Genomic DNA, 12,193 nt, shown 5'->3' on the forward strand with positions numbered 1-12,193 from the left:
GTGAGTGTATGTCAGGAGCTGGCAGGGGGTTCGTATCCGAGACATTTTGTAAAAGGTCAGTGTAGAGTTCAGTCCGAGACGTGTCCGTGTGTTTGAGAATGAAACCACACGAGGTACGAGAGTTAGGACCGTTAGGAAGAGGGTCAATGAGGGAAGGTGGAGCCTGAAGTAAACAAGGTACTGGCAGAGTGACCTGGGTGTTATTATCTCCGGTCATACTGCAGCCGTACGGTATGTGTGTGTTTGTGTTTGTGTGTGTGCGTTACCTGTGTGCGTTACCTGTGTGGATGTATTCCTGTGTGCATGTCTTAGATTTATGTTTGAGTACATGTCGGGCTTTGTGCCGGTTTAAGTCAGAATGTATGCAAACGGTTTGTTATCTGCATAAATGTGCATGTTGGCGCCTCGCGGCTTTATCTGTGTGTCGCCTCCGAGCCCTCATGTGTTTGTTTTTTTCCACAGCCTTGCTAATTGTGTCATTAGCAGGGCGATTAATACAATAGCTGATTGTTGCTTTGCTGACAGAGGGCTGAATCGACCGGGATTACATGGTGGCAAAACCTCCTCCGAGAAACCACCATGGACCTCTACTTGTGTTCGTCTGTGTCTGCATGTCGTACTCATGTCGCGGGGGACATAAATCTGTTTGCACAATTACATTCTGGGAACTTGTCTTCCTTTCGTGGGATGAAATACAAGTTCTCATAAAATAAATCATTATATTTTAGGTTTAAGATTAATTTAATATTAGGCGTAGATTAGGATTAGACAAGTAGTGGAATGTAAGTCAATGTAATGTCCTGTAAATCCACATTTGGTGCGCTAGTGAGAATTTGTGGCAGCAGGATGATGTATGTGTGAGTCAAAAGAGACATGTGTGTGTGTGTGTGTGTGTGTGTGTGTGTGTTTGTGTGTGTTGTAAACAATGTTGTAGACAATGGCCCCATTCCTATGGACCGCTCTAACTCAGCCAGTGTTTGATATGAAGAGTTGTTGCAGTTGACTCATGAAGGGTGATCCTTTTTCCTTTGATAAGGAAGCAACACGGTCATATTTACAAGTTCAACTGAAGCGTTTTACACTCTCAGATGTCATGGAAATCTAGTTATTGGACACTTCACAGTATTCTTCAATGTTTCACGGTGTGTATGCATGAACTATATGTGCTGATAATGACTGTGCAATGCAGACGAAAGGGCTCCAGAACGGGCGAGTAAGTGGACCTCCTGTTTCTGTGATGAACAGCCTGTGAAGCTGGCCTTTAGTGTAGAAGCCATTACACTGATTTGTGTTTTACTTATACCATATCCTATCCTTGTGAGTAAATTATAATCATGCTACCTTCTATATAAAATGATGCTGATCATAATGAAATACTGCTGATCCTGTTAATATGATATAACTGAAATGTTTATGACGCAGTGATGATGTGGGCGTTAGCTCTATACGTAAATGTCACCTGTGTACAGCCAGGTGTGTTTTAGATGAGTTAATTTCTTTTTCTGTTGTTGTTATGGAATAAAAATAAGTTTTGAAGTGACACGACAAGTATGCGCGTTAATTTACTGACCGCTCCTACATTTAGTCTACGGTGAGGACATGATGGAGGTGTCCTTCGGACGTTTCTTTGTAACTTAATCGACAATCACTTTTATCCACTTAGTTAAGTATTCTGGGCATAAAAGTGATTCTACAATATGGTTACATAAGTTAACTAACGTCACAGTACATTTAACTTTAGTTTTATTGAGGAATGGACATTCTCTATTTTAAGTTTATTGCAGAAAAAAAGCTGACGTTAGCCAATAAACAAATTACACCACAGCCACATGAACGAGAGTTCACACAACAAGGAGAGGGTGGTCCGCTCGATGTGAGTGGGCTGATCACTTGGTAACAACAGACATTTTTTAAAGTCACAAAAATAGGGGTATCTACGGACGTATTTTACAAAGTAGAATAAAAAGTTATCTCATAGAATTTCTTTAGTTTGTGCTAACCACAGGTCTTTTTTCAGGCGTCAACATCCCGCCCCCCCCAGCCTCCCGGCCCCCTTAATCCGGGTTTGAAGACTCATTCCTGCAGCGATCTATCACAACTGCTTGTCTGCAGGACAGCTGTCTGAATGAAATGGTAAATGACGGCTATGACTCTGTGGTAAAGTGCTGTCCACGAGTCTCTAGTAATTGCTGCCTTTTCAGCACTTTGCAGATCAGCCCTCATTTCACCGCTGTTTCTTTATTCTTTTCATCGTCCCTATTCCCGCCGTTGTTGTTGCTGCTCGCCTTGTAGCCAGCTGCATCTCAAAAAATACCCTCAGCTCGCAGAAGCCTTTTCCTTCTACAAAGATTAACCGTGGAACAACCTCCAGTCACCGTTTAACTTTCACAGTTTAACTTTTTCTACCCTGGTGGCGTCACAACGGGGCACGCTAACGCTGCTGGCAAAATAGATGATGAGAGATTGCCTGAGATCAAGTACTCATGTTCAAATCTAATTACTGTATTATTGAAATACAAGGAGATGAGCAGTTGAGTACATGGTTGCTGTTCACTTTTCTAAATTGTAAAGTTACAATCAAAACATTTTCCGACAGCAAATCTGTTGAAAGAAAGAAAGAAAGAAGAACTTCCAGTCAGGAAAGACATGGACTTTCTGTACCTTCCGCAAACAGCTCGGGAAGTTTGAACAAACAAACTTATTTCAAATTCAAAACTTCACAGAGACCTATAGCAGCAAACCCCACTCACTTTAATTCCACTACATCTAACACATGGAAACAACATATTCTCATGCTTTTTCGACACAAGTAAGTCAAACCTGCATTTGGAACAAATTAAATTCCTCTAAAGAGGACACTTAACACCGCATTCGAGCTACCTGGATTGGCACGTTACCGCGTCACTCGAGCTAGCTCTGTTTTCACCTCAGTAGGCAGTTTAAACTAACATTAACTCTGTCTCGACGTTCCGGCTCACTAAACCTTGCACGCTGCAGTAATTAGCGGCTCTGTAATGCAACCCACCTGCCGTGCAATGCAAAGTACAGTGATGCAGAGTGGAAAGCAGCACACTGCTCTGTATAGACAGAGGCCTGGTCAGAGGTGGGTGGATTATTGCGTGGGCTTTGGCAGCAGGCCAACTACTGTAGCCAACACACAGTAATTATGTTTGGCAACACATAAGCCACCATAAATATATATCTTCCATATACCTATCATAATATTGACTGTTTTCAAGCAACAAAAAAAGAAGAGAAAAAGGACAGCAATAGTTTAACAAGAAAAGGTATCCTGTTGGTTTCAATTCAGCCACTACACGCTAAAAACGGTCCGCTCACACAAGAGAGCATAGCCAACACGCAGACTTCGATGCATGGCATTTAAGGATGCCCCGGCGCCTCGTTAGCAGACGCAACGTCTGAGTATGCAATTGTTCATTATCCCAAAACATTATTTGTGCAATCCATTTAGTTTAAGACTCATTACGAAATGTGGGACATTTTGGGGCGTGCAAATTCATTTTCACCTAAAGTTACGATAGTAGAAAAGTAATTAAAGTTACACTTTAATGAAATCATGAACCATACATGGAGTCACTGGAGATTGTGCATAAATTACTTCAATTAATCACACGCACACTGATTCAGATGATAACTCTGAATCAGAAAGTTGGGAATATTCGCTCTCTTTTATTCGCTGTCCATTTCTTCCTCCCGCTGTTTCGGTGCATGCGGGCGTGTCCGTCTGTGTGTTTGAATGTGCTGCTGCTGCTGCTGCTTTGTGTGTTCTTTGTTTGTGTGTGTCACTGAAGGGGCAGCGCGCCGGGGAAGGGCCAGAGGTCTGGTGCACCCCGGAGAACGGACGGGGCCAAAGCTGCATCCCTGACCCTTCTTCCCGTCCCTCCTCCCTCACCCTGTGCTGTCACGGGATGTCTCCGGGGGTGACGGTTTCCCTGGCAACAAAAGCCCCGTGAGCAGGCTGCATTGTGCGCTCCGAGGGTGATGCAGAACGGCTTGTTGAAGGTGGCGGGGGAGGGGGCTTATAAAGTGATACTGGGTGGAACAGGCACACAAGCTACACGATCAAGGTAAACAACTTTTAGCCATTACTCACCACATGGCTCTGTTTGTTTTGTTTTTTTGTTTTTTTTTCCATCCTTGGCGCTAATCAACACGAGACCCTGATTAAAACAGCAACGCCAGCCAAATGAACTTACATTTGCATATACATGCTGTGTAAAATCAGAACTGATGCCAGAGTGAATTCACCTTGACGTGGCCATGTTAAATGTATCAAACAGTCACGTCTAAGTAGCTGAACGCTCTGATTTGCTGTAGTTACAAATCCATTTCCCGCTGTGTTACACAGACAGTGCGAGTCAGGCCAAGAACAAAAAATAAATAAAAAACTAAGGGGCAGCTTCTTTTTGGGAAACCTGCAGTTTGGAAAGCCTCTCTGGCTCATGAAGTGCGATGGGGATTTTATTGAGCGGTGTTTGTTTAATGGAACAGTTGAAATACTTACCCCTACTGACGTAGAAAGTCTGCTCTCAAAGGTGGCTCTGTCATGGCGCCCCCTGCTGTCTCTCAGGGTGTACACATCCTCCAGGCTGCCCACCTGTTGGCATAGAAACGCGTGTTGTGGTCAGGACATCAAGCCCATTCACTTTCAGGACATGAAGGGTTTACAGAAAACAAGATTGGCTTGGTTGAGCACCTTGTATTTAAGAATTTGTCAAAATACTGTGCCCTCAAAAACTCATAAATCCTAGAAGGGTTTTCATCATTACAGAGAAACCAACACGCATTCAATGTGAGGGTTCAAAACCCATCACGTATTCAGCCGTAATCACCCACATGACCCTTTGCACAACATGATATCAGCGTATCCCCTCCGGCCATCTGTCTTGTGTGGGTTTTCCTGCAAGAGGTGGGCCGAAATCAAATAGCACACAGTTTATCTAACCTTATCCTGGGCTTTTCATTTCCAAGCCTTATAAACTGAAATCGTATTGACCGCCTGGGAGAGTTAGAACTAACTAAGTGAAATCTACTCGGCGGCAATTGTGTGCAAGGCGCACGTTGTGTGCATGTGTGTGTGTGTGTGTGTGTGTGTGTGTGTGTGGCTTGCTGATTCTATCTCCCTTCACATTCATTCTCTCTATTCTCTGTCCCTGAGGTGCATCAGGGCTGAGACTGCAGAGTAAATTGTCCCAAATTGAGTTCCTTCTTGCCGGCAGATACAGGCCACATCCCGACCGTTTAGATCGTGGGGGAGAGAGAGAGAGAGAGAGAGAGAGAGAGAGAGAGAGAGAGAGAGAGAGAGAGAGAGAGAGAGAGAGAAAAAAAACAATCACAGCACACATCACCCGCTTGAACATTTTCTCTCTAATTTCTCTCTTTGCCTTTCTTTTCTACCCGCCCTCCCCGTCTCTCTTTCTCCTTGATTTCCCTGCTGCCTCTCTTTCTTCTCTCGGTGCATTATTCCTCTGCTTCTCCCTCTTTATAGCACTCTGTGTGTCTTCCCTCGTCTTTGTCTGCTGAGCTAGGTTTACATCAGTCTTTCCTTCCTCAGCTTGGCTTTTTCCCTCCCTTTGATGGTTCTCTGCGCTGCTGCTTGTTCGTATTCCTCCATCTTATTTTATCCTTTCTCCCTCGATTCCCCTTTCCGCATCACTCCCACCAACAGAACTGCTCTTCCTTGCCCATGTCCTTTTCTCACCCGTGTTTCCATCCCTCGTTTGCTCTCTCTCATCCCTCCCTTCGTGGCGGGCTGTGCCCGGTGACATGGTACCCATCAGCGCAGACCTCCTGGGTGGGGGGAGTCTCGCTCTGACAATAATCGCACAGTAAGTTTATAACGCTGGCAGCCCAGCTGAGCTGAGCTGAACTGAGCAGGCACGCGTCTCCCCTGACGCCGGCACACTCCATTTAACTCAGCAGGGGAGCTGCAGGCTGGCTGGGGCAGGGATGAAGCCTGTGACAGGGACGGGGACGCCATTGGGTTGAGCAGTGACTGGAGACAGATATGGAAATGGGATGAGGAATGGTGGCTGGAGCTGAAACTGTTGCTGCGGGGATGAAGAGGGGGTAGACTTTAGGTTTTGGACTTTTGGGTTTGGGCAGGAAGTGTTGATTTCTTTTTCTTTTTAAATATGCTCATGTCATCATCTGCATGGAACGATAACTCCTCTCTCTGACAAAATCACCAGCTTTTAGTTGTTTTTTGTTTGTTTTGTTTTTACTGGCAGTGGGATCACAGAAACGACTGGAGACCTGAGGGTTCAAGCCTTTATTAAACCTGAAGCTACCAGCTCCATGGCTGCCGGTACCAAAGTCCTTGACCCTTGATCTCACTGGAAATAAATGGGGGAAAATAAATTAAGTTACACTTTAAAATATATTTTGTATTACTTACCATCATTTTTACAGTTGTTTGAGGAAAAATAAGATTTTAGCACTCTTGATATTTGGATGCTTGGGTTTAGGTTTAAGGGCTTACTGGAATTTTCCAAAATGCTAAGGCTGACACGGTGCGTGTATTCATCAGTATTTGGTTTGGTATGCAACCTCCTTTCGGTAAGTAATATCTTGTTATTAGCCAATGGCTGAATTACTGCAAAAGCAAAACTTGGGGAGGGATGCACCAATTTTCAGACCAAATAAAAGTGCAAATACATTTTGAGGACTTGCCAATACAGAGAATTGATACAAGTACTTACGAATACAAATGTTGCGGACATTTTTACATTCATCATTGAATTCAACAGAGCGTAGTGATAATATCTTATCGCTGAATCCCTAAACTTGGGTGAACAGGGTATGTACATGTTTCCTGCCCCTTTTCTTAAAGACACAGGTACATGCCAACTCCAGCTATCAGTCTTAGACTCATGTACAGTTCTCGTTAAATCAGCTTGATGGCTGGAGAGTTTTCGTTTAGCCAAGATAATAGCTATTTAAGTGAAGGTAAATGGACTGCAATTATATTGCGCTTTTATCTAAAGCTCTTTACAATACTCATTCACATTTACGCACTGATGGCAGTGGGCAGCCATGCAAGGCACAGGATGTGGACAGAATGAGACGCCAACCCTGCGATTAGTGGACGACCCCCTCCACCTGCTGAGCCACAGCATCGTCTCATCTTCTGCCTTTGACTGCACTTTAGTCTCCAGATCTCACACTCGACACTCTCTATAGGAGCTGTTTCCTCTGTAGAAAGTTGTTTTTGCTGTTTGTTTGTTCTCGGTGAGAGACACATGGCTGTTCAGTCCTTTACTTGCAATTCTCCATTTACTCACACTGTACGGAGGTGTAAATCTACAGGCAAATGTCTCAAAACAAATAAAACCAAAACTATTTGGCTAGACAGCTAAGTGAGACAATCTGTTGTTTGTAATTTGTGTGAACCAACCCTTTACAACTGTGAAAGCAGTCAGTGGTCCATAGAAACAGAGAAGCACTTCCTGCAAAACGTGTCACTTTGACAACTTGACATTATTGACACTAGATGTGCAGAAGACACACACAGATGGACACACCGTCAAACTACAGCTGTACATGAAAATTAGTAAGCAATTTCCATCCAACACACACACACACACACACACACACACACACACACACACATCCTTGTGCCCTGCCAGAGCAGGTTCACAGCAAAACAATATGAGGCCAATCAGGGGACCGTTGGTATGGCTCTCCCTCTGCTAATGAAGGCACTTTGAAAAGGTAATCTAATTCACCAGCAGCAATTAAGGCTGGGAGCGCCTTGTCACTATCAATTATCCGCTCCTTCACTCATGTTCTCCGGTGTGGACGCCGGGTCTGCCTGACACACAGCACTGTCGGACAAATCAACCCCATCAGCCAGCCAGTCACTGAGAACACTAATCATGAGAGTTTTCAAACACACACACACAAACACAGAGAGAGAGAGAGCGAGAGAGAGAGAGAGAGAGAGAGAGAGAGAGAGAGAGAGAGAGAGAGATACTGCATGCTTGAGTCATTGCACAATGAACTAAGTAAGCTTGACGTGAATTGGGACGTCCAAGCCGTCTGCAGTCAGAGGTAGATCTATTGCATAGTGGATCCATAAACAGTGTAGATAATGGATCTTAGAGACTGCCACTGTAAGAGGCATGACTGATGTCAACACCGATCAAAATTGGGTTATTTATCAAAACGCCTTGCTACAGCGAAGCATTCGATGTTTTTAGAACACTTAAAACCTGTCTGAGAATTTCTGGGCTCTGACTGACAAGAAACTTTGCACAGACTCATGAACACTAAGTGGTGGACATAGAAAAAAATAAAAGCGATCCTCATGGGGCTTTCTACAGAAAAGACTAATCCATTTGTGTTTGTCCTATTGCATAACTTTGTTGTAATGTATATTTCAATCAGATCAGACTAAACTCCCACATGTTACTCATGAATTATTGGTTGGAATGCAATGATCCATAAACTACTTGAATGTCCTTCTGAGGTTTTTTTCTGAAACCAAGATGTGGAGATTGAATCTGTGACATGGTGCAAATGGAGACACGGCGCCCTGGCCTGTCGCTCTCTTCTCAGACTGAGGACACCTCAATGCAACAAGACCTTCAGACTCCAGACAGAGATATAAGCTGACAAACGGGACTATTGAAAATAGTCTCAGGGTCTTGATTGCTTAACTGAATCTCTCCAACGAATGACCTTAGTCCAAGGCGCCGGTGAAGAGGGGATTAGCATAACACTACTGCTGCTGTAAGGAGAGTGCCGCAAAGCTTTCAGAGGATGATACGTGGGCTATACTGATACTGTGTTGCTGCAGGAAATCAAAGATCCTGAGTAGTACTGACAGATGTTAACGATACTTGCATATCGACTCACCGACATCTGAAATGTAAATTAAATCAGAGATTGTCATGTTTAAGTGGCATTTCAAACACATTATTACTCCATCATCAACCCATCAGGTTGTTCAAAACAATCATTTTGCTCTTATCTCAATTGAGAAATATTATGGGGAACAGTTTTGTGTGTATTAAAAAGTAAGTAATAAAAATGGAGAAAACTTTGGGGATAAAATAAAAGACTATAGATCATCAAATCAAACACTCACAATGGTATCTTGAAGTTCAATGAACAAAAGAAAAGAAAAAATGCAGAAAGAAAAGGTCTGCCAGGAAGCAATGTGTGGACCCCACTGTCACAAGAGGAAATCCAAACTAGAACAGAGTATTTTGTTTGTTCGATGCACATTGAAAGCTGAAGCGTTTTAGGATTCCTGTGTAACTGAACTAAGACTAACATGGTTTGCTTCCCAGTGGGAGGATTTGTACATTGAATTTATTCACATCAAGATCATTTGAGTGAAAGTAGCTGTATAAGACATCACCTCTCGTCCTCGGGTTGAGGAGATTGCAGAGACGACGAGCTCACCACCAACACGCATGCCTTTTCAGCTCAAATCGGTGAGCTGTTGGTCTTCTGTATTTGCAACACAAAAATAAATAATGCAGATAGACGATACACTGATTGCATTAACATAATGTACTAGTCACATTTATGTGCAATTAGTTTCCAAATAATCTAACCTGCATGTTCAAGGATTGTAGGTGGAAAGCCGCAGACGTGGGGAGAACATGCACACAACATTCTTGGTGTAAGGCCACACCGCTAACCATAATTGAACTGTATTATAAACTGTATTTCCAGGATGATAACCATGACATGCTCTCACTTCAGATAACTAAGATGTATGCACAGATGAAGGCTGAGTGGACTTTATGAGGCTCCTTCAAACAACTGAAAGGAAGTCTCATTCAATATGCTGCACAGTACATTATGATAAGGAAACAACACAATAACAGCAGATCAGACTACTATTGCTGAGAGGAACCGATGATGTATAACAGAATGAAATTTTAAAAAGCTCCCATAAGGAGTGAATATTAGCTTACAAATGTTGGACCCTCGTCAAAAATCACTCACAATTATGAGTTGGAAGTCGAAGCGAAGACAGAAGAAGAATAGATTTATCAATTGAAGAACAGAATTTTAATTATCCAATAGTGGATTTTTAATTTTGTTCTAGCGTCTACCTAATGTGCAGCCTCAGGAACAAGAAGAGTAACAGTAGAAGAAAAATAACTGGGGCACACTGTACGCTTGAGTTGTAGTCAAGACCACCTAAACTGAGATAATGAAAAGATTCCAACAAGCTCAAGTCTTGATTTGGGAGAAGAAGAAAAAACCTGACATGAAAATGGATTGAATAATCATTGAGGGAAGTGTCTGATATTCATTTAACTGTAAAAGCTCATCACAGGAGCCTATTGATGGAAATGGTTGCCAAATGGCTTTATAGTGCAATTTCCCAATTATGTCAGGAAGCATTTTTGTTTTGTGTAGTCAATGCTAGTGATTTCTCTAAAATAAGTTTTATTATTCCACATTTTCCTTCATCAGTTTGTTATTGATTCCTAAGGAGAAGAAATGCCTTTGCTCCCTCTTCAAGTGTCGAATCAGATTATCATACTGCACAGCACATGATTGAAAGACCCAAGCATCCCAATTCAAAACAACTCACTTGAAGGAAAAGCAGATTTAAGGCACCGTGAGTCACACCTGTTCAATAAGAGCGGCAGGTATTGTGATCTCGGTGTTTTATCTTTTCTTCCTTAATGTCTGTTTATTTTAACATTTTGTTTTTTTGTTGTGTTTGTGTCCTTTTATTTTCTGTTAAGTTCTTTTTTTGTTTGCTAAAAGACATTAAAATTGTGACTTGATGTGAAGTGTTGTCATGATTTATGAACATTGTTTGAAGCTCCTTTTAGCTTTTTTTTTAAATCATCTTTGCTGAAGGCCAATCTGCCAACATCTGTATTAACAGGCTGATGCAGTTAGACACCACGGTTCATCTACTTCAGTAAGCAATGAATTCATTTCCTGATAACAACTTTATGAAGACCACAATAACAGGTTGGTGTTTTGTTAAAATAGTTGTTTTTCTCCCAAACAATACATACTGTAAATTACACGTTTTTATTAATTTCCTCTATCTTTGTACATAGGCACATACAAGCAGACTCACCCATCACATAAACATACATTTTCTCATTTGCTATTTTATATATATATTTGTCTATCACCTTCCATTCCCACACGCTGATACAACGTATTACAAAATCCATTACTTATATATTCATTGATAGTCCATGATTTTCTAGTTTCTTATTTTGTCTTTCTCCCTCTTACTATTCTTTGAAGCAGCAAAGTTGATGGAAAATGTGTAAAATCACTAAAACAACGAGACAAAGAGCAAGTCATTGTTGACAGGTGATCTCATTTGCTTACCGTTTTGGGGCGTGACAAATAAACAAACAACACAAAATACACGCTTAATACTCGCCTGTGAATATTTCGTATCAGAATTATTCATAATGGCAGGGATGCACATTTTCAAGAAAAGGTTTCAACAGATTCTCACAGGCAGAGAGAACAGCTACTGGGATCCGAGAGTTTCCTTCTAGCGAAAAGCTTAAAGTGAATATTTGTTACCTCTGGTTAACAGTTGAACATGTCCAGGGATTTTATTGGAAAAGGTAAGAGTGAAAGGAGTGGATCTGGCCTGCGCTGCCTTTGTAAAGGTTGAAAGAAGGAATAAAGTTTTGGTTAAGACTCTAGACCTCGACCCAGGCAAAAAAAATAATAATTATATATATATATATATATATATATATATATATATACATATATATATATATATATATATATATATATATATCTTGCAATGTAATATTTTTGTGTTTTAGGAAAGTATTCATTAAAAAAAAATACATTTTTGAAGAAAAAAAACCATATTGATGTGCAAAATTAAACCTCTGGTGTGTAAGGGCCTGGAGCCTGATTTGTACTCCAGCATCTGATGATCAGTTCAGCAGAGTTGGACTCTGGAGTCTCAGTGGGCTCAGGGCTGAAGCATCCACAGGATGCATGCCCCGCTGCTGCTGCTGACGGCCTCCAACAGTCCGACAGAAAGAGGAGTGAGAGCACCAGAGATGGTGGGATGGAAGGAGAAAAGCATGAAGGATAAATAAAAACAAACACAGACATCAAGAGTCATTGAAGCAGTGTGCGAGAGCCACGTGAGGTAGCCCACCCTATGGAGAAAACAGCAGCTGGTGTGTGTACTAACAGC

At 42.0% G+C, this 12,193-nt stretch overlaps 1 protein-coding gene across 2 annotated transcripts in view; it reads right to left on the reverse strand.

Moving 5' to 3' along the window:
* LOC137780738 (proprotein convertase subtilisin/kexin type 4-like) overlaps nt 1-12,193 on the reverse strand; it is a 162,589-nt gene that overhangs the window by 139,073 nt on the left and 11,323 nt on the right. For both annotated transcript variants that reach the window (XM_068568930.1, XM_068568929.1), the window contains one exon: nt 4,526-4,618. In XM_068568930.1, the coding sequence (XP_068425031.1) occupies nt 4,526-4,618 (93 nt within the window). The remainder of the gene's footprint in view (nt 1-4,525; nt 4,619-12,193) is intronic.

The sequence above is a fragment of the Clinocottus analis genome, unplaced genomic scaffold, assembly GCF_023055335.1.
Source record: "Clinocottus analis isolate CAN_PGR_092001 unplaced genomic scaffold, fCliAna1.0.p SCAF_9, whole genome shotgun sequence".
Classification (NCBI taxonomy): Eukaryota; Metazoa; Chordata; class Actinopteri; order Perciformes; family Cottidae; genus Clinocottus; species Clinocottus analis.